This window comes from Rattus rattus, chromosome 13 (genome assembly GCF_011064425.1).
Source record: "Rattus rattus isolate New Zealand chromosome 13, Rrattus_CSIRO_v1, whole genome shotgun sequence".
Lineage (NCBI taxonomy): Eukaryota > Metazoa > Chordata > Mammalia > Rodentia > Muridae > Rattus > Rattus rattus.
Window position 1 is genome coordinate 64,894,428 of NC_046166.1, and position 20,230 is coordinate 64,914,657.

Consider the following 20,230-nt stretch of genomic DNA (forward strand, 5'->3'; position numbering starts at 1 on the left):
AGTAAGAATAAAGACAAGAAGGGTGAAGCCATGAAATAGAAGCAAAAGGAAAAGAAGCTGGCATAAGACGGTCTCGTCACACATGTCAAGGATGGAAACGAAGCACCATTTAAAAATAGAGTGATTGGCTTTGGGGGTGGGGTGTATAAGGACAGGGCTCTATGGATGTGAAAAGCACCACGCACCAAAGAGAACAAAGCAAAGAAAAGGTAACCTTGCCATATTGATTTTAAACTACAAGATCAAGAAAAAAGAAAAGAGACTAAAGTGGGCACCAAACAGCAGCAGAGCCCAGCAAAGAGGAGCTTCTGCTTCTTAGAGGCCACAATGCAGCGTGAGTCTGTGCTCTGCTTTGAAGGGAAAGGTGCCTGCTGGTCGCTGAGAGCATGCGCAAACCTGGACTTGCAAGGAATGCCCAAGTGCAGAGGTTATCTGCTAAAGAAGGAAGGCTGAGTGGGATTTGTCATGCGAAGAAACAAGGCAGTCATAGTTTGGAAGAAAAGTCAGCAGACATTGTGGATATTAAAGCTGATTTGGGGGGAAAAAGCTTCAATGAGAATTCATGAATGACCAGGCAAGAAATAAAGAACAGGAAACTTTAATCTGAGAGCTGGGTACTGAAGAGATGAGTCAGCAGTGCGGTCAGGTGGCACAAAACTGCCTGTATGTCCTGTTCCAGGGGTTTTACTGCCCCCTGCTGGCCTCTACAGGCACATGCATTCATTGGCACAGACACAGGCACACACACACACACACACACACACACACACACAAATAACAAGTAAACTATTTTTAAAAGAATGAGACACTTAAAAATAAAATGTAGAATTGTTTAATATAATAATAATTAATGATAGTGACAATTCTCATGTATAATACAGGTATAAATTGTATATTTTCCACTTGGAATTTATTTTTATGTGTTCCAAAAAGAAAAAAAAAACGTTTTATCATTCTTGGTTGTTCAAACATCTTTTCTAATTTCTTAGATCTGTTAGTTGTTCAAAAGTGGGTTGTCACATATCTGTAACTTTTCCATCTGCTGTCACTTTCTACTTGCGATCAGAAAAGACAAAGGTTATAACTTTAGTCTTTTTAATCCTGAAACTTATCATCGAACATGCTGCAGTCTGTACTGGAAAATGGTCTGTCTGTACTTGAGATGCAGGTACTGTGCTGGCAGAGACTATAATTTCCGTGTGAATCTTTAGGGCCCATTTCTTCCCCCGCGTCTCTGAGCCCGATGTTTTCTTATTGGCCTGTCCTAATTGAGAGTAGGGTTTGGGGCTCTGTTACTATTAGCATAAGCTGTGCACTTCTCCCTTCAGTTCTGCCCGTATTTGCTTTATGTGTTTAGAGACTCTGGTGTTGGCTGCATAGATGTTTACAACTATTACCATATCCTCTTTCAACAATCATTTTATCATTATTTAACGCCCTTCTCTGCACTTCATGACAGTTTTGATTTTTACTGAAAGTTTGGCTGGTCTTACATATAGACATTTTATTCAGCCATTTTTCTTTTATATTTTTATTACCATCTTCATGGGTTATCTTTCCATTCCTCAACTATCAGCCAATGAACATCCAGAACACAATGTGAGGCTCTGCGGATGGTATATATCTGAATACCTAGGTTAAAGGGCTTATCCATTTACCTTCAGTAATAGAGAGGGAGGGACTAGATCTTGACATTTTACTCCTTGTCTTGCTATTCTTCTGCCCCCCTTCCCTCATTTCCTTTTTTGCTTTGACATGTCATTTGCCTTTCATTATTTTCTGGTTTTGTACAGTTTTGAAATACTTTATTTGTGGCTGTAAGGCTTACACAAAATATCATATAGTCATTAACAATCTAATTGAAGCAGGAAACAGCCCAACTTCAAAGGGCTCCATGATTCTGCACGTGGGCTTCTCTGGTTGACCATCGGTGTGACTGATGTTACAATTCAAGTATTTTCTGTCATGTTTCCATGAATTTTTGTAGCTATAGCTTTACTAGTTCAGTCCTTTGACTTTTATGCCTGACACTATCCCGCTCTGGTAGTCATCTGTATATTTCTGTGTATTAACCCTACTGACGTTCACATCCTCTCTTGTTTAATGTTTTCATTTCACTTTGAGGAACTCTCTTTAGCACGTCTGGTGTGACAAATCATCCCAGCTATGGTTTGCTGGGGATATCTTTGTGTTTCCTTTTTAAATGAATACCTTTAAAAGAACGAAAAACGCTTTGAAAATCCAAAACACTTCTACAACTGCATTTTCATAAATTTGTAGAACGCATTTTTTATTTTATTTTCCAATTTTTTTTAACCTCAGGGTTTATTCTTCTTTAAGAACCTTTGAAGACTCTGGATAGCTTTGATTTCTTAGATTGTCTGCACTGATCTATATCCTAATTGAAATAAAGTCAGAAATAGTTAGGTGGTTACAAATAATAAAGAAACTTTGTGTCTTTGATATAAACATTTTTATCAGCAATAGTGTTTCCAAACAGCAACACTTACTGAGAAGAGTAGAGATGGTTTCTAAAGTTGCTTTCTTCTGAATTAAAGATGGCCGCCTTTCAAGCTGTCACTAGTCTACAGAAAGTTATTAGTGCTAAGAGCTTGCTGCTGATGGCCAATCCTTGTGAGATCTATGTAGTGTAGTGAAGAGTCCAGAGTCCATTGTAATGTAGTTTTGCCCTCACTGTATACAAGCTTTAATCACCATATTAATTCTGCTAAATTAATCTTTAACTCTTTAGGGTTATCATAAGTGCCTCAGTGTGATAAGATTTCCTCTTCCCTGTAAGAAAATCACAATAATCATATATATATATATATATATATATATATATATATATATATTCCTTGTACTAGTCCTAATTTATAAATGAAGAAAGGACACAATCATGGGAGAAGAGAAAAAGACACAAAAATTTTGAGTCAGCCACTTCCCAAGACACTTCTTACAATGATTCATTGAGGAAAGCCCCTCATATTTCATATACCCAAGGACTGTGTTTGGCTTAGCAGTGCAAGAGCCAAGAACATAATATTCCATCAGTCATGGGACTCCACCATCATCTGAAGAGAAACCTGAATCAGCAGGGCCCTCCCAGAAATATTTGACAGCTCTCATTGGTCCACGTGGACCGAGAGAGCAAATGGAAGAGGAGCCAGCAGTGGCTGGATGTGGGGTGGGTGGCATAGATTTCTGAAGACATGAACAGCTGTATCCAAAGAGAGAAGAGACCTCATAAGGAAGATCTTAAGAGGTAGGCAAAGGTTTTTATTCTCTTTAGGCATTTGGGCATTTAATTACTGTGAAAATAAGATTTTGAGTTGAGGTAGGAGGTCATAATTCTTAAGTGAGAGCATCTAAAAACAACCCCACAGACGACAGAGGCTTTTCATAAAACAGATCACCAATTTTAGTGATTTTTTATTATTATTATCTTTGTTTCTGTTCTTTCCAAGTCCTTGATCCACTAGATGTTAACAGGAGAAATACCCTCAGCTACTCATCCAGGGTTGTCAAGCATTGTTCAGTTCATGGTTAGCCATCGTTTGTTGTATATTTTAATCTGCAGTCTTGACACGGCAGTGTCCTCCCTACGATGTGCAACCATGATGATTGAACTTGTAAAAGAGGACCTTATATTCTGCTCATGTTGCCATTGTTTCTTCCAGGGACTTCGAGGCATTTTCCACGGAAGTAGGGGCCATGAAATTACTCTACCTTCTCATCTCTGTTGTTCTCTTGATTTCTCAAGTCATGGCAGGTAAGCCCTACTCAGCATCCATTTTAGTTCCAATGAGTTCAGCTTCTCAAAGGATGCTTCTAGGGAGCAGTAACCACTGCAGGGTGGAAGGATGTCAAAAGGAGAGTCTCACAAATCATGTTTTCACACTAACCTTGAACAGCAGAAATGCTAAAACCTAGAAAGAACACAAGAGGGGACATAGCCTTGAACAACAGCAGGCTTTACCCTCAGCCATGACCCAGTGACATTGCATTTAAGGTTTGGCTGCAAGGACAGGAAGTGAAAGCTTAGAGCCTTATAGAAGAAGAGCATCTATACTCAGACAATCACGTTCCCTATCTTGTGAAAAAAATACCAAATGTGGAATGAAGGGGGAGAGAGAGGATTGACTTTCCACCTACTGTTCATCTCTTATATCCTCACGGGCCTTCAGAGAACTTTGACTCCTTGATTTTTGGAGGTCACTGAGAATTTGGACCTTGCCTCCTGAAGCAAGTTATGTGTCCTCTACACATGTTAGTCCCCCTGACCCCTTCACTTTTTCCTTCCATTGCATAAACAGATAAGATTAAAGATTTATCCCCTGCGTCTTCCTGTTAAGGATTCATTGTGCTCTCCAGGCTACCAATAAAGAAGACCAATAGACTATGTGCTCAGAATCCAATAGACTATGTGCTCAGAATTTGGTAACAGTTTGGATCTCCCCGTAGTTTACATGTGAGACTTTGGGTAGATATGAGTTGTGCCCAGGAAGAGGGAGCTGCCATTACAAAGTTTCTGAGTAATGGTGACATACAGGATCCCATGATAGGCATGTCTGTGAAGCATCTGTACTATGACCATAGTTATAGTTCATAGTTCATAGTTCATAGTTCATAGTTCATAGTTCAGTAGTGCCAAACTGGTCTGTGGAAATGGGGCTTAGGCCAGGTTGGGAGGACATGGGATGGGTAGACCTTGCATTCAGCCCTGGTATTAGTTTTCACATATGATGGGCAGAGCCCAGAAAGCAACTCTGAGGCTAATACAAGTCACCTCGAGGACATCTGCTGTCTGAATTCTGAAGCTGGTAGCTTCTGCTGGTGGTTCATAATAGACAAGACAGGCCTCAGAGGGCACCACAGCCCCTGCACTCAATATAGGCTTCCCCTTTCCTCCAAGTAGGAGGCAAGCAGGAAGCTACATTCAACTTTGAGTAAGGGGCCAGTTGCTTTCCTGGCTAGGAAACCTCCACCTTACATTGCATCTGACATTCTGAGTCCTTTACTTGTGAAATTAGAACATTAGATATCTACAATCTCATTCTCTTATGATGCATACATTACAGAACTTGGGTTTGTAAGCTTGGGAATTCTGTAGGGATTTTAGAGTATTTGGGCCATATCATAGATCTTCAAATGCTTTACTATCTGTGGGAAACAAGCTATTTACTATAGACTCAGTGATATTCTGTTCTGGGAGGACAAAGGTGTGAAGTCTTAATATATTTGCTTCAAAGCAGCAGTTTTGAGCAGCTCTATAACAGAGCTCTAGTAGTATGCATATAGTTTCTATATGTTAATCCCATAGGAATACTTGAAGATCCTTATCCTTCAAATTACACCAAAACTACTTTTTTCATACCCAGCTCCTGAAGGCTGTAAACAGGAAGGACAGACTGAGTGGAAAGATTTTGTACGGAAGAAAGGTGCCTTCATCCACTTCTTCAACAACGGTGAGTCCAGGGGTTCCTGATCCTGCTGGATGGTATAAATGTTTGCACAGAGAGCTTGAGAACTTCTGCCTAAAACAGCTTATGTTGCTTCTACAGACTATGGGCACCATTACTGTGACTCTCCTACAAGCGTCTGCCTGAGGAGGAGAACAAACTGTACTCGTCTGCCGGGGTTGTGTCCTGGCAGGAGCTTCTGCTGTGTGAGAACATGACCTGAGAAATTTACCTTCCCCATCCTTCCTGAATAAAACCAGAACACTGAAACCCTCAAGTGTCATTCTTATTATTTACTAATTTTTAATCAACCATTGAGTACCTATTATGTATCTGAACTGTGCCGGTGAGCAGGAGACATAACCCCAAGGTCAATTTTAACAAGAAACTGACAGGCATGGAAATTGTATCCAGGGGCAGATCAAAGTCATCCACCTGGTAAAGTCATGCCTGAGCAGAATTGAGAGAGTTAAGGACTCTCCAGGCAAAGCTGAAGTGATCTAAACTATTTTCTGTTGCGAAGGAAAAATTACATATGGTGTTCACACCAGAATTATGACAGCCACCATGGAGGAATTTGGAGTCTAAGCCATGAGAGACAAAACTTGCAAAGGACTGGTTGACATTTGGGGCACTTCAGATGCTATGCCAAATGCATCTGGTTTGTGTTTTGTATTGTGAGATAACCCTGGAGAAACGTTCGAGGTGAGGAGAAGGATTGGAAGGCTAGAAACAGAAGCCTTGTTAGTGTATTACACAACTTAGATGGAAATATTTGTAGGCGTGGATTCAGGGTATGGATTAAGATAGTACAATAGACATTCAATTGGGCTTACTGAGAGAGTCAAACAAGGACTGAGGTTTAAGGTCATAGTCAGTTACTTACTTTCAAGGCAACCCAGGCCATATGAGACTCTGTATCAAGAAACAAAGGGAAAATAAAAAATATGCAGGAAGTGGTAACACGGGGTTTGGCCCTTAGAGATGTAGAATCAGGAGGAAACCTTCCATTGTTGGCTAGTGGAGTAGTGGACACTTCCAGAAAATTAGGTTCTGGTGTGGAGTTCTCAAGTGAGACTTGGGCAGGAGGTGGTTATTTAAGAGACCTCAGGACTCATCCTCTGTGGCAGAAGAGGTAGTATTCACCCATGGGAACAGAAAGGTATCAGAGAATGGGTGAGGAACAACGACCGTCAAGATGCGGACACAGGTTAGACATTGAAAAGACATTGCACAATAGAGACGAAAGCACAAGTCCCTGGTGTCCAGGGCAGCAAACAAAGTGGGAGATGAAAGCCATCTGTGGGATGGAAATAAAACCTATGGGAGCTTCTGTGGGATTGAAGTGAGGCCTATGGGGGCTTCTGCGGGATTGAAGTGAGGCCTATGGGGGTTTCTGTGGGATTGAAGTGAGACTATGGGAGCTTCTGTGGGATTGAAGTAAAGCCTATAGAAACTTCTGTGGGATTAAAGTGAGGCTTATGGGAGCTTCTGCGGGATGAAGTGAGGCCCATGGGGCTTCTGTGGGATTGAAGTAAAGCCTATGGGGGCTTCTGTGGGATTGAAGTGAGGCCTATGGGAGCTTCTGTGGGATTAAAGTGAGGTCTATAGGGGTTTCACTTGAAGCCATCCTGGTAAACTGCCTTCCTATGTACATTTCAGCAGCAGCACAAGCTTGCTGAAGATCTACAAGGTTAAAACCATCTTAGCTCTGCCTTCAGTTCTGATATCTCCTAGGTGGCCAGGTGAAGCTTGAATATAGATCACACTGTATTTGGCCTCTGAGAATCTATCTTCTTTGTAGGTCAGTTGAGGTTTTAGAAGGTGGAATTTTTTTTTTTCTTACTCTGCCTGGACTGTGACGATCAGGCACCCCAGAACTGTTCACAAGCCCTACCTATTGGTAGCCGTTGATGAATTCGTAATGCTCTGGTAAAGGGACAGATTCTGAATTCCCTAGGTGACCAAGTGGAGTGCAGCTCAGCAAGCCATAGAAAATAATTTATGAAAACGGGGAGATGGTTCAACGTAACAGAGAATCCCTGTGGTACATTTGTGAAGCCCTGAGTTTGAATCATGGCACCCTTGGGAAAACTGGATATAGTGACCTTACTACTTGTAACCTTACTACTAGGCAAGGTCAGAGCTGAGCTGGAAGGCCTAGGTTCAGTCAAAGACTTCGTCTCAAATGATAAGGTCAGTGCTAGAGGAAGGGACCTAAACCGGCCTCTGGCTTTCACAGATACATGCACAAGTGAACACACATACACACATTTGTATCACCCCCCATCACAACACACACAGGAAAAACCAACCAGTTCAATCATTACTGACTCTGTCTTTAGGTTTATTCCTCTAATATTTCAGGACGTTTTATCTATTCTAAAACTTCTGCCTAATTTAATGTATCTGTTACTTCCTGGTTAACTAGACATTTCTCCAGGGGAACATACAAGATTAGCCTCGAATGTTCAGCAAAGTTTCCTTGCTCCGTTTGTAAATCCGTGTGAGCCTTTCATTTCTTGAATAAGAGGCCAAGAACCTGGAAACACTGGACCCTCAGCCCCACGGCCAACAACACTTTCTTCGTTTTCAAGTTCACAGCCATCTCACCTAAGATCTCCACCCTTGGCAAGAATAGCTGACATAATGGTGTTTTTATTTCACAGAGATCAGAGCAGTTGACTACTCCCATGCTGTGCTGCACATCCCAGCAAGCTGCCATTACAACCTACAGCAGTGTTTGTATCGACTTTTGCATTCTGCAGGCAGGATGGAGCATCCGTGGGTTTTCTGATACTTGCAAATGCCACCCATTTTCTCACACTCATGAAATTTCGTATTTCTTTTGTGCCCTGTAAGCAAAAGGGAAAGGGGTAAAAGAGACAGAACTGTGCTTCATTAAACCAAAGATACTATAATTTATTGTGCCTGGCAAGGGTGGGTAAAGTGTCCACGAGACCCACGCAAACTTTCTGATGGCTCATGTGTGCCCTGAGCTGGTGGCCATTTTCTCATTGGCAGACTATTAAAGGGAAAATCAGTTCAGGGAGATCATTTGATAATGTATAAAGTTCACACTTCAGTGTCTTTGAAAAAAGACAACTGGAGGAGAGCCGTGTTCACTCTCTCTTTCTGTGGTTGTCTTCATGATAAATGCAGAGGCAACCTGTGGTATCTGAGGCCCATGTAGCCCTCAGAGCCTGGTGTTTTATTTCCTGGGCCTTCAGAAAGCCTGGGGTAGCTGTAGCTTAAGTTTCGTTTTCCTGTGAAGATGCTGGAATCAGAGAAAACACGGTGCATGACTGTGTTCCGAGAATGTCACTGTAGTTTACTTCCTTACACATGTTCTTTATAGAGCCTTCCGATGTGCCTTCCTCCTAGATTGTGTGAAACGTTACAAGTGTGCAGCTTGTGTGTCAGGCTGTACACATTGAGTGGATGATGAATGCGGTGTGCTGCCTCCCGTGTTTGGTTTGGTGTGCGTGGCTTCACACCGTATGATGACTTGGCACATGCGTGTCAACTCTCCTATGGCCCAGAGAGTTAGAATGTATGAAGCCATGGAGAGGGTAGGGTGAGAGCAGAAGAGAACCTGGATCCTGTATAAAACCAAAGCCCTGGAATGAAAGACAGCCACGAGGAAACTCTCAATGTTGTTTCTACCAAAGCATGTGGCTTTCTGTGGTGCTGTGTTGTGATGGAGAGCATGCAACTGGAAATAAGACACGCTGGTCCTAAATATAACTACATTACATCGCCACTGTAAATAAGTAGGCTTTTACGGAAGGCAACAAGAACCACCGTGCAGCTATAAACATGTTGCTTCTATCTATAGCCACCTCCACAACCATATCTATCAACCATAGATATAGTCATCATCTTGACATCATCTATAAGCTATCATTCATCTATCCATCTTCCCTTCCCCCTCTCTCTTCCTTTAGGCTGTTCAAAAATTGACCTGGATCTCTGCTGTCTTGACTAACTATTCAATTTTCTTATCTTTTGCCTAAGTACATACAGCCATGAGCCTAGCCAGTGAATTTGACCAGCAATAGTGCCTCTGAGGCCTAGAGTTCTTAGCTTCTAATGGGCAGGTCCTTAGAAGTTCTTCCCATTTGCAGTGGCCAGCCAACAGCCATGGTGGTAGCTATTCTGTCAGCTTGACTGACAGATTGCCGTGAGCAGAACATCCCTGTGGCCTGAGTGGATTTTATTTTATCTCAGCAAGGACAAATCCCTTTATTCTTTTATGATGCCAAGTGTGAGGACGTTGTTTTCTCCATACAAGATTACCAGGTAAAATGTGAGACCACCTCATTAAATCTGAATTTTTAGGTAAATAAGAATTCAGTTTGGAGAATAAGCAAACCCCGAACACTGCATGGGTCGTATTCACACTGAAAAGCAACCCTTGCTTATCTATAGCATCATAAATACATTTCTTATCTAAGATTGTTGGGTATTTAAAAGTATTACCTGTAGAACTGAATTGTTTTTACTTGTTAATTTCGCCACGTATAGCCTGTGTGCCTTGAAGCAAGTTATATCATTTTCTACACCACGGCCATAAAATACCCACTTTATAACTATTACTGCAAAGGGTAAAGTAGCTATGGTATGTTGGAGGCCTGTTTTGTGGCCAAGCATGGTGGTGTACAGTTTCAGTCCTAGCATTCAGGGGAAGAATAATCTGAATCTGAGGCCAGCCTGGTCTACATAGTGAGTTCTAGGCCACTCATAGTATATGAGATTCAAGTACACCAAGGCTGTGAGGTCACATGGACAGGAGCTTCAGGGAGTTGGCCTTGCTACATCAGAGTCAAGAAGCAGAGAGGGGCACGCATGGGTGCCAGAGGTTAGTTTATACCCTCCACTGATACAGTTCAGAATCAGATGCCCAGGAAATGAGATCTTCCCTTATCAATACACCTAGTAAAGATACCCCTGTAGGCACACCCAGGGACCCTTCACTAACATGATGCTGAGTCTGTCAAGGGGACAGGACCAGTATCCAGATACATTACGCTTCTTATGGTCATGTCACGCTTACCTGATGTATTCTGAGCAAGACATACAAGGAGGAGAAAGAGAAGAAATAGCAGCCTCATGGTGAGAGATGAGTTCTTGTAGTGGAGGGAGGGAGCAGAGTGACTAAAGACAACTCCTTCAGTGCACACCGATGGCAGCAGGTGATCTTGGAGAGTTGGAATGATTCGGCTAGAAGGAAAGTTTATACACTTAGTTCAACTAGGACTAAGGTGGGACGGGGGATGACATACCTACGAACACATGAGTACACAGACCCAAGCTACCCCCTGTCAAAGACAGAACCGTTTAGCTGAGCATATGTCAGTACACATTTGAATTTCCAATACTTGGGAAGTAACGGGCAGAGGGATTGTGAGTTGAAGCCAGTCTGGGTTATACAGTGAATGGCAGAACCGCATGGACACCCAGTGAAAATATGTCTAGAACACCACACACACACATACACACACACACACACACACACACACACACACACACACACACACACACACACACCCCCACATAGACTTTATGGAAAGGCAGGATTTTCCAGTGAGTTTCATTTCTACTTGTGATTCAAAGGACTTGGGTTTGTTTTTTTTTGTTTGTTGAGACAGGGGTCTCTTCATGCAGCACTGGCTGACCTCAAACTTGCTATGTAGGTCAAACTGGCCTTGGACTAGAAGAGGTTCATTTGCCTCTGTCTCTCAGGTGCTTGGATTAAAGGGCCACACCTCCCCCCATTTCAGAAGCTAAAAAATGAGAAGAGATTTTGTAAATGGAAACTCCCTTCTTTCTTTTTTTAAGTTTCAGTATTTTGTGCTAACCATGACTCTTCGTGCAGCTGGTGAAGCACACAGAGCCGGAAGATGCCTTAATGCTGATGCTGTATCAATACCATCAACTCACAGCTGAATTAATGATGGGCAGATGGAAGAAGGCAGAGAGGAGGTAAAGAAGTGTTATAGGCTTCAAGTTTGTGTTCCCTGAAAAGCTCTGTGTTGAGCTACCCCCTGTGAGGAATGGGGTGAGAGTCAGTGCTGTGATGAGAGCTCTCATTAGAGAGATCCATGTCCTTACAAAACAGATCTGTCCACATGGGATTCTTATGACTAAGAGAAATGAAGTTCGTGTGTGTGTGTGTGTATGTGTGTGTGTGTGTTCATGTGTTTGTATGGTTTTGTGTGTGTTCATGTGTTTGTATGGTTTGCGTGTGTGACTGTGTGGGCTGTGTGTGTGTGCCTGTGTTTGTGTGTCTTGTATGTGTGTGTTCATGTGTTTGCTGTGTGTATGTATGTGTTTGTAGGAGGGTTGTGTGTGAGTGTATGTGTGTGTGTGTGTGTGTTGTGGGTGTTTCCATGGGTTTGTGGGCTGAGGTTATGTGTGAATGCATGTGTGTGTGTGTGTGTGTGTGTGTGTACTTATGTTTGTGTGGGTTTTGTATGTGTGTATGTTTGTGGTGTGTGGGCATGTGTTTGGGGGGTTGTGTGTGCATGTCTCTGTGGCTTGTGTGTATGTATGTGTGTGTTTGTGGTGTGTGTATGTTGTGCGTTTGCATGTGTTTTTGGGTTGTGTGTGTGTGTGCATGTGTTTCTGTGGGTTGTGAATATGTGTGGATTGTGTATACGTATGTGTTTGGGGGTTGCGTATGTGTTTTGTGGGTGTATGCATATGCTTGTGTATGTGTGTTTGTTTGGATTGTGTGTATGAATGTGTGTGTGTGTGTGTCTTTGTGGTGTGTGTGTGCATGCCTTTGTTTGTTTGGGTTGTGTGTGTTTGTGTGTTTGTGTGTGTGTGCATGCTTCTGTTTGTTTGGGTTGTGTGTGTTTGTGTGTTTGTGTGTGTGTGGTGTGTATGCCCATGCACACACACACACAAGCTTCCGGGTTTGTTGTAGTTTGTTACTGCATCTTGAAGGACCCAAAACAGAACAAAGTAAAAGAAACAATGGCGTGTGAAGATGAGGGTAGGGGCCAGGAAAGGAATTCAGAGAGGCAGACTTCCCTACTCACTCACTAGTGGCTGCCCTCCACTGATAAGTGAAAGCTTTGTAGAGGAGTCAAGGGTAGATGGTGCTTAAAAGACATCAAATAAATCTCTTCACCTCTGAAGTAGGCCTTGGATTTTAGCTGATGGAGAGAAAAAAATCGTACTGGTCAAGAGCTGTGTCCTTAGATCAGCCTGGTTCAAAGTCTGCTTTGCCACTCCTGGTTAAGTGATGGTTTGCAAATACGTTGAACCCCTAGCACTTCCCTTCTCCCTATGCTGTTGCCACAGTGTTGGGTGAGCCTGTGGGCAAACAGTCTCTTTGGGCACCTCGTTCCACTTCTCACTGGTAGTGAGGATGCTGCCAACTTCCTTCTCCACATAAGGAATGGGGACTTAGGGAGGGGCTGGTCATGGGCTTATACTTCTTCATAAAGAGTGCTTGGCTTTACCTGAGATCATGGCTAGGAATTTCAGAATAAATTCCAAACGAGTGAAGGAACCTCTCTGTGTATGTTTTCTCTGTGAAAGCTGGGCAGTCTCAGAAAATGGGGAGAAAGAAATTAAAACTAAATAAAAATTATTTGTGTCTCTTTCAGTCCTTAAGTCAAATGTAGGGAAACTGGCTGTGTGAGATCTTAGGAGGAATTAGAATTGTAAACACAAATCCTCCACTGGATTTCACTTCTGAATATTAACATAACTTAACAGCTTTATCATTTAATGAAGCAACACTGAACTTCACCCATCACTCCAGCAAGAAAACTTTCTTAAATAACTTCATTTTCCAGAGTCTTAAAAGAGACACTGGGCTCACACAGCCTTCATGTGGCCTAGGTACTTTCTTCAAGCAAGATCATACCAAGCCCAGATCCATTCAAAAATTACACTTATTTTACACTTTTTTTCTTGCTAAAATAATAATACTTGAATGAAGGACATGGCTAAGGGAAGATTGTGTGTGTGTGTGTGTGTGTGTGTGTGTGTGTGTCTCCAAATTTAAAGTCGGACAACCTCACTTTGAACTACACACTATTCACAGTGTCTCTCATGAAAACAGTGCCCATGCAGAGATTCCTTAATCTCAAAGGAGACTCTGAAGAGGACCTTCCTGCCTATCTATTCTCAACTGTAGAAATACATCTGTTTTCCTCTTTAAAAATCTTCAACACAGCAGGGTATAATCAATTGGTTTTAGAGTATAGCTTGGGTGTTATAAGTGACTTCCTTTACCTTCTGACCCTACTATGCCACCTACTTGGGTTTTAAGAGACCTGGAGAAGATTCATTACCCACTCTTCAGTGTCTCTGGGAAAACATTTACTTCCTCCCCAGCCTCCTCCTCAAGTCCTCCTCATTTATAAGGGAGCTAATTTACTTATGAAGGCTGCCAGTGTTGAATCAAGTCCCCAAAGCCTTGCTTCCTAGTACTCCCTCCACAGGGATTTTATTTCAACAGGTCACTTTTGATCAGACACAACACTCAGATGATAGCGAATGAGTAAAAAAGAGAAAGCACATGGTGTGAGCTTTAACCACTCCCCACCCCGCCTCATATGTGCAAGTAAAAAGCAATCCTCGCCATCAGTCCCTCACCTTTTCTTCACCACAAGATGTCTCTCCTAATAGCTTACCTAGAAGGTGGCTCCTTCTGCCCTCCACAAGCAATGTGTTGCCTGTCCATTGAGGCAGGGTCACTTGAAAGCAGGTGTCAATTATGACCTAATTAGGAGTCAGGAAAATCACATGCAGAGGGAAGGTCTCATAAGTCACACACTATGACCCTACTGACTAGTCAGACCTGAGTGGGGAAAGGAAGACAAAGGAAGTGTTGCTTGGGTGGTAACTGTTTTAAACTGCTTCACTGGAAAAAAAAAAAAAACTAAGCAAAGCAATGCATAGTAGCTAAGGGGTAATGAAGTGTTAAACATGTCTTTAAAGTGACACTCAGTAATGGTGTATACAAGGTAAACTTTATGGCCAAAGAGCCAAGCTCCTCTGGCTGATTTTCTTGGACTATACCTTTCTAGTGTGTCTTCAAGCTCTGTTTGTTGTTGTTATTTGTTTTGTTGTTGTTTTGTTTTTTAGATTGGTGCTTTTCAAGAAGATTAAGAGCCTAAAAACCACAGGAAAATAGAAAACACCAGGATAATCTAAATGGTCTCCATGACTTCCACAAACACCACATGCCTGATAGACCCCAGGAATAAAGAATCCGTCTAATGAGCAGCCAGAAAATGCCAGTCTTGGAGTTATAACCACACTGCTTTTACATCTAACTTTGCAATAAACACTGATCACACTAGCTAAGTTTTATCAGTCACAGTCAGCCCAAAAGGAAACTCCTGTAGAATTAGCCCCATTGTATAAGCTTGTAATTGAAGACTTTTACAAAAGACAAATCACCCTCAAAGAGAGTTCATTTAAAAACCTGTCATGGTTCTTTGGTTAAACTGAGCCTAACTAGGTATCTGGTAGGAAGGATGCTCATGAGTTGACAGATTGAAGCTGGGCCTAGAATCTCCTCAAAGCTCACATGCATGTTGACTGAGCTGAGAGGGCTTGAAAAGCTTGTGGGGGGTGTCATTGGGTAGCCCTCTTCTTTCCCTCATGGGCTCTCAACATAGTGATTTCAAAGTGAGTAGGGCGTCTATCTGGAGTTCAACGGCTCACATCACAGGGCATAGATTTTGGCAGCCAGAGAACCACTTATCAGATTCCTGTCGTTTATGACATCAAAGGTTCTCCGGCAAGAAGACTACCTTCTCAGTTGAGACAACTACAATGGCCTATTTGGGAAGCAAGAAGGGAAGCTTCCATAAGTCATCTCTCGATGGAAGATTGAGCTGCTTTGACATTTGGAAATACAATATGTTGAATGCTAAAGAATGTAGAAGCACATGTACCACACAGAAACTCATTAAAAAGGAAACCTGAAACACTTCACTGGCCCACTTTAACACACAGCTCAGCAGAAGCTGAAGTTGGGACTGTCCACACTGAATCCAATAGGCCAGGTTACAAATGATAGTTATGTTGAGGCAACAGTTGACGGGCATTTCCTTTCTACCCATTTAAAGACTCTGACCTAAGACAAGGAGAGATATTTGCCTCCCCTTTTGCACAATTTGCCTCACCTTTAGGCAAACGCTAAAGTGTCAGTTTCTTGTCAATTCAAATGATTTAAGCTAAATCCAGCTTTAGCTTAAAGGGGGCATCAAGTGGGAGCAAGTCAATAATATAATTCTTCCTTTGTCTACACCCATGTGGACTTAAGGTGACAACCCATCTATTTACCACACGAGTGCAAAATTAACCAGTGCATGTTGGTCTTCCTAACACTGATGATCATAAAAATGTATCTGTGGTTTTAGGTCACTTACATTGTGTCTTGATCTAAATATTTTCCAAGTATTGTGCCAATAAGTTCTGTTACTAGTGTGAATCTACGTTCTCCAGTCTTCTGGGACCAGCCTCCACTCCCAGCCACACGACTAAAATCCTGATGACGAATGGGGTCATATCCCTACTGTTTCTAACAGGTTCCCGCATGCATTTGTGCTCAACCAGCTCTGCCCCCCAGTACTCCCACCCTTGTCAGTGTCTCCTCGGCACCCTGGGCATCTACCCTTTCCCTTGAACAGCTGCCTTCTTATCCCTGACACCCACTGTGACGGAGTCTCTATCCCTGACATAGCTTACCTACACCAGCAGGCTGCTGTACGTGCCAGATCCTATAAACCTCTGGAGAGAGTGCATGAGACTCTCTGTTGATCAAGCCATGGAAGAGAAGAAATTAGCTGAGGAGAGGAGCATTCGTCCTCACTGTGGGACACTGGCATCTTCTCTCATTTTTTCACCTATAATATACCCCTGAGGAACTACAACCTTGTAGTAGACAGCCTTGTAAACTGTAGCCTTGTTTGGGCTCCTTGCTTTCCTTCACCTCTGTATTATATAAGATTTCAAGAGGCAAAAGCAAGCAGCCATGTGAAAATGAAAACAGCCAGATAGCAAGCTGCTGCTTCTTCTTCTCCTCCTCCTCCTCCTCCTCCTCCTCCTCCTCCTCCTCCTCCTCCTCCTCCCTCCTTCTTCTTCTTCTTCTTCCTCCTCCTACTCTCCTCCTCCTCCTTCCCCCTCCTCCTTCCCCTCCTCCTTCCCCTCCTCCTTCCCCTCCTCCTTCCCCTCCTCCTTCCTCCTCCTCTTCTCTTCTCCTCCTCCTTTTTCTGCTCTTCTTTTCTTCTTTCTTCCTCCTTCTCCTCCTCTTCTTCTTTTTTCCTTTTTCTTTTTTCTTCCCTCCTCCCCCTTTTCTTTTCTTCTCCATTTTCTTCCTCTTCTACTACTTCTACTTCTGTTTTTCCTCCTTCTACTTCTATTTCTTCTCCTTCTTCTCCTCCTGTGCCTCTTCCTCTTTCTTCTACTTCTCCTTCTCTTCCTTTTTCTGCTTCTTCTTTTGTTCTTCTGCTTCTTCTTCTTCTTCCTCCTACTATTCCTCTACTTTCTTCCCTATTATGGAACCACTATTATCCCATATTAGATTTAAGGAAATGAATTTAATGATTTTTTAGCTAGATTGACTGAGTAGGTAAAGCCTCCTCCACTGCAAACTCACACAGGATAGGCACTCTTATCCTTTGAGGAACACAAAGGACTCATTGTTTAGCCTCAGAAGCCCAGCAGTACACTGATATGTGTGTATGTGTATCCTCCAGCTCCAGAGCTGTACTGCTGTGTGTGTGTGTGTGTGTGTGTGTGTGTGTGTGTGTGTGTGTGTGGTATGTGTACCCCTAGATCCAGTGGTTCACTATGTGTGAACCTCCAGCCCCAGTGGTACACTTCTGTGTGTGTGTGTGTGTGTGTGTGTGTGTGTGTGCGCGCACGCACACACACACCCCCAGCTCCAACGGTATGCTGCCCTGTGTGCACCTTCAGCTCTGGTTCTATCAGAAAACCAATGAGACCTTTCATTTTTAGAAGTGCAAAGCCATTTAGCGATTTCTTGCTTCTATCCATTTTACATATGTCTTCAAGGGTCTTGACTTGAAAAATGAAAACAGCCATTAAAATTTTTTCTCAGGTGAGGAAATTTCCTACAAAACCCTAGCGAGTCCTGCCATCCTCTAACGACCCAGGATGATGCTTCACTTGCTGCTGGGAGCGTCACCTCATTCCTGCAGCAGTAAAGTATGACTTTGAGCATCAGTCAAACAACACATTTATAATAGACAAAGGAACAGATTGTTAAAAATAATTCTATGAGGACAAGGTCTGAGGATCCCAGCATCAAAGTGAAGGGTATGGGTTTCGTTCTGCCAGCAATAGGTAAAATGCTATCCTTGAATAAAACCCAAATACTTCATTATTTGTGGACATTTTAAATCACTTTTCATGTGTGTGCATGTGTGTTACACATCATTTGTTTATATGGTTGATTACATGTGTACATGCATGTGAAGGCTGAAGGTAAAGTGTTTTCTTCAATCACTCTAATTTATTTTTAAAATTATTATCATTATTATGAATTTATGTGTATGTTGCTTTTCCTATATGAACTGTGTATACGGTTGCCATAAAGGCCAAAAAAGGTGCTGGATCCCCTAGAACGGAGTTACAGAAGGTTATGGGCTACCATGTAGGTGCTGAGAACCGACCAGGCCCTCTTAAGTGAGGAGCCATCTCTGCAGCAGGGCCACCTTTTATCTTCATTTGTTGAGATGGTTCTTTCATCCAGCCTGCTGCATGTGCATTTGGTGCAGCAGGCTGCATAGTGAGTTCTGGGGATCCGCATGTCTCCATCCCATCGCCCAGTGCTAGGAGCACAGACATGCTGTGGTCCCTGGTTTATTACATGGGTGCTGTGAACCAAACTCACATTTGCAAGCTTGCACGGCAGGCTCTGTATTGACTGTCCCTGTCTTCAGACCTCTACTTTTAATTTAAAGATACACTCCTTTATGGTATGTATCTTTAGCAAACATCCTGTGCTTACACGCCAACCATTGACCAGCCCTCCTTTTATCAACTGCATCTATCCAGGTGAGATGCCTTTGCTCTGGAGTTTCATTTCTCCTTTCAGAGTGGGAGTTTAGAAAATCTAAGGTAGCCTGCTACAGCTGCATTTTATGCATGGATATAAATTTTATGCGCATTAATTGAAGAGCCTTGCTCAAGACAGACAGGGAGCCCGCCATACTGTTAAAGGCCCAGTAGGAAGGTCAGGCCTAGTGTTTTAGGCCTGACCTCTGTATCTTACTAACCTCAGCCTCGTTTTGATCTTCACCCTGCTCTTCATTCTTACTGACTTCAATAAGGTCTTGTATCCATCTGTTTCTTGTGTCTTATGTCTACATATAAGAAAACTCCATACTGACTCCACTTGGGCAATCAATTTAAAATAAATTTTACATCAGTGGCCAGTCCATAAATGAATAAGACCAAACCCACACCCAACAGCTCTCATAGCCATAGTAGGTATTGATGTCTTAAACACAACTACACAAGGCATAAATGACTCAGAGGCACAAACTAAGGAGAAGCTGGGGTCACCTTCCTCACCTTAGGTTGGAACTGAATGGATGAAGCAGAGGTAAGGGAGGCTAAGGATGCAGAAGGTGGGCAGGATGGGTGTGTGAGCTGGCTACAGGATATCAGCATATCAGAGACAGGAACAGATATCCTTAAACCTGGGAAGCATAAGAGAGTCCTGCCTGTTTCACAGTTTGACTGCCACAAGGATTTTAGAATTCAGCCCATGATAAAACAAAACCGTGAGCTCACACAACACCTAGGAAACACTCGTTTGCTTTTAAGCAAGAAACTTTATTTTGGTTTAAGTTTTGTGCATCTTCATGGAAGAGCAAATTCTTTATTTTTAAACAAATGGTATACTTATTTTATGCAAACACACCAGAAGAGGGCATCAGATCCTATTACAGACATTTGTGAGCCACCATGTGGATGCTAGGAATTGAACTCAGGACCTCTGGAAGAGCAGCCAGTGCTCTTAACCGCTGAGCCATCTCTCCAGCCCAAGAAGAAACAAATCCTGGTGTTTTATTTGTGTCACAGGATCTTGGTCTTCTTATCTACTTTTTCTTGCAGCATTTGAGTTGACGAGTGCCACAACTGCCAATCTCTCGAAAAGTGCCAGAGCACTTAAGCCAGCATATGCCTCCATTGGTCACACACGATACTGCATTGTAGACCTTTCTGCTAAAGGCTGGAAGATACGTAGGAAAAACACGTTAGTGTTGAAAGCCTCAGGTCAGAAATACAGACCAATGCACTATTTTCTTGAGTAAATCCCAGCAGGCATCCACCCCACTCCCCTACCCCAAACTGGGATGTCGGTTTTATTCAATCCAGTTCTGGCCATTGCTGCTGTGTAAAGGGGTGTTGCTTTTCCTAGGACCCAAATGTTGAAGGGTCTGCTCCACACCTGACTGATTGGAACTTTCAGGGACATCAGGGTAGATGTCCGTCAAGATTCTATGTAAGTCCTCAGCTCTTTCACAGCAGACCTGCCTCTCTTTTTCCACACAAAATTTCCTTGTTGCAGTAGCAGAAATAGCCATTGGGTATGAATGTATACTTACATGTGTGCAGATGCATACAGAGGCTAGAAGTTGGCATAAGATGTGTTCTGCCTCATTTTTTGAGAGTTTCTCAGTGAACCTGGAACTCACTGAGTGGGTGTCTGGCTGGTTTGCTAGTGTGACTCTGGGATCCTTCTTAATGCTAGCATTACA

The 20,230-nt window shown here is 42.7% G+C and overlaps 1 protein-coding gene and 1 long non-coding RNA gene across 2 annotated transcripts; one reads left to right on the top strand and one right to left on the bottom strand.

Moving 5' to 3' along the window:
• The first annotated feature begins 3,244 nt into the window (after positions 1-3,244).
• Positions 3,245-5,739, top strand: LOC116914247. The gene is made up of 4 exons (XR_004389738.1): positions 3,245-3,265; positions 3,681-3,772; positions 5,382-5,468; positions 5,565-5,739. It is a non-coding gene; the product is annotated as an uncharacterized LOC116914247 (long non-coding RNA).
• Positions 5,740-8,108: 2,369 nt separating this feature from the next.
• LOC116914261 (beta-defensin 33) lies at positions 8,109-10,619 on the bottom strand. Its single transcript, XM_032918474.1, has 2 exons — positions 10,519-10,619; positions 8,109-8,317 (listed from the first exon to the last, which is right to left on the bottom strand). The coding sequence occupies exons 1-2, from the start codon at positions 10,574-10,576 to the stop codon at positions 8,187-8,189; spliced, it is 189 nt and encodes a 62-aa protein (XP_032774365.1). The 5' UTR covers positions 10,577-10,619; the 3' UTR covers positions 8,109-8,186.
• Between the last annotated feature and the right edge of the window lie 9,611 nt (positions 10,620-20,230).

Bases quoted from the DNA above. Each gene is read 5' to 3' on its own strand.
- LOC116914261 (XM_032918474.1), bottom strand. From the start codon at position 10,576: ATGAGGCTGCTATTTCTTCTCTTTCTCCTCCTTGTATGTCTTGCTCAG. The intron at 8,318-10,518 runs GTAAGCGTGACA...TTTTGCTTACAG, and splicing joins TCTTGCTCAGAATACATCAG to GGCACAAAAGAAATACGAAA.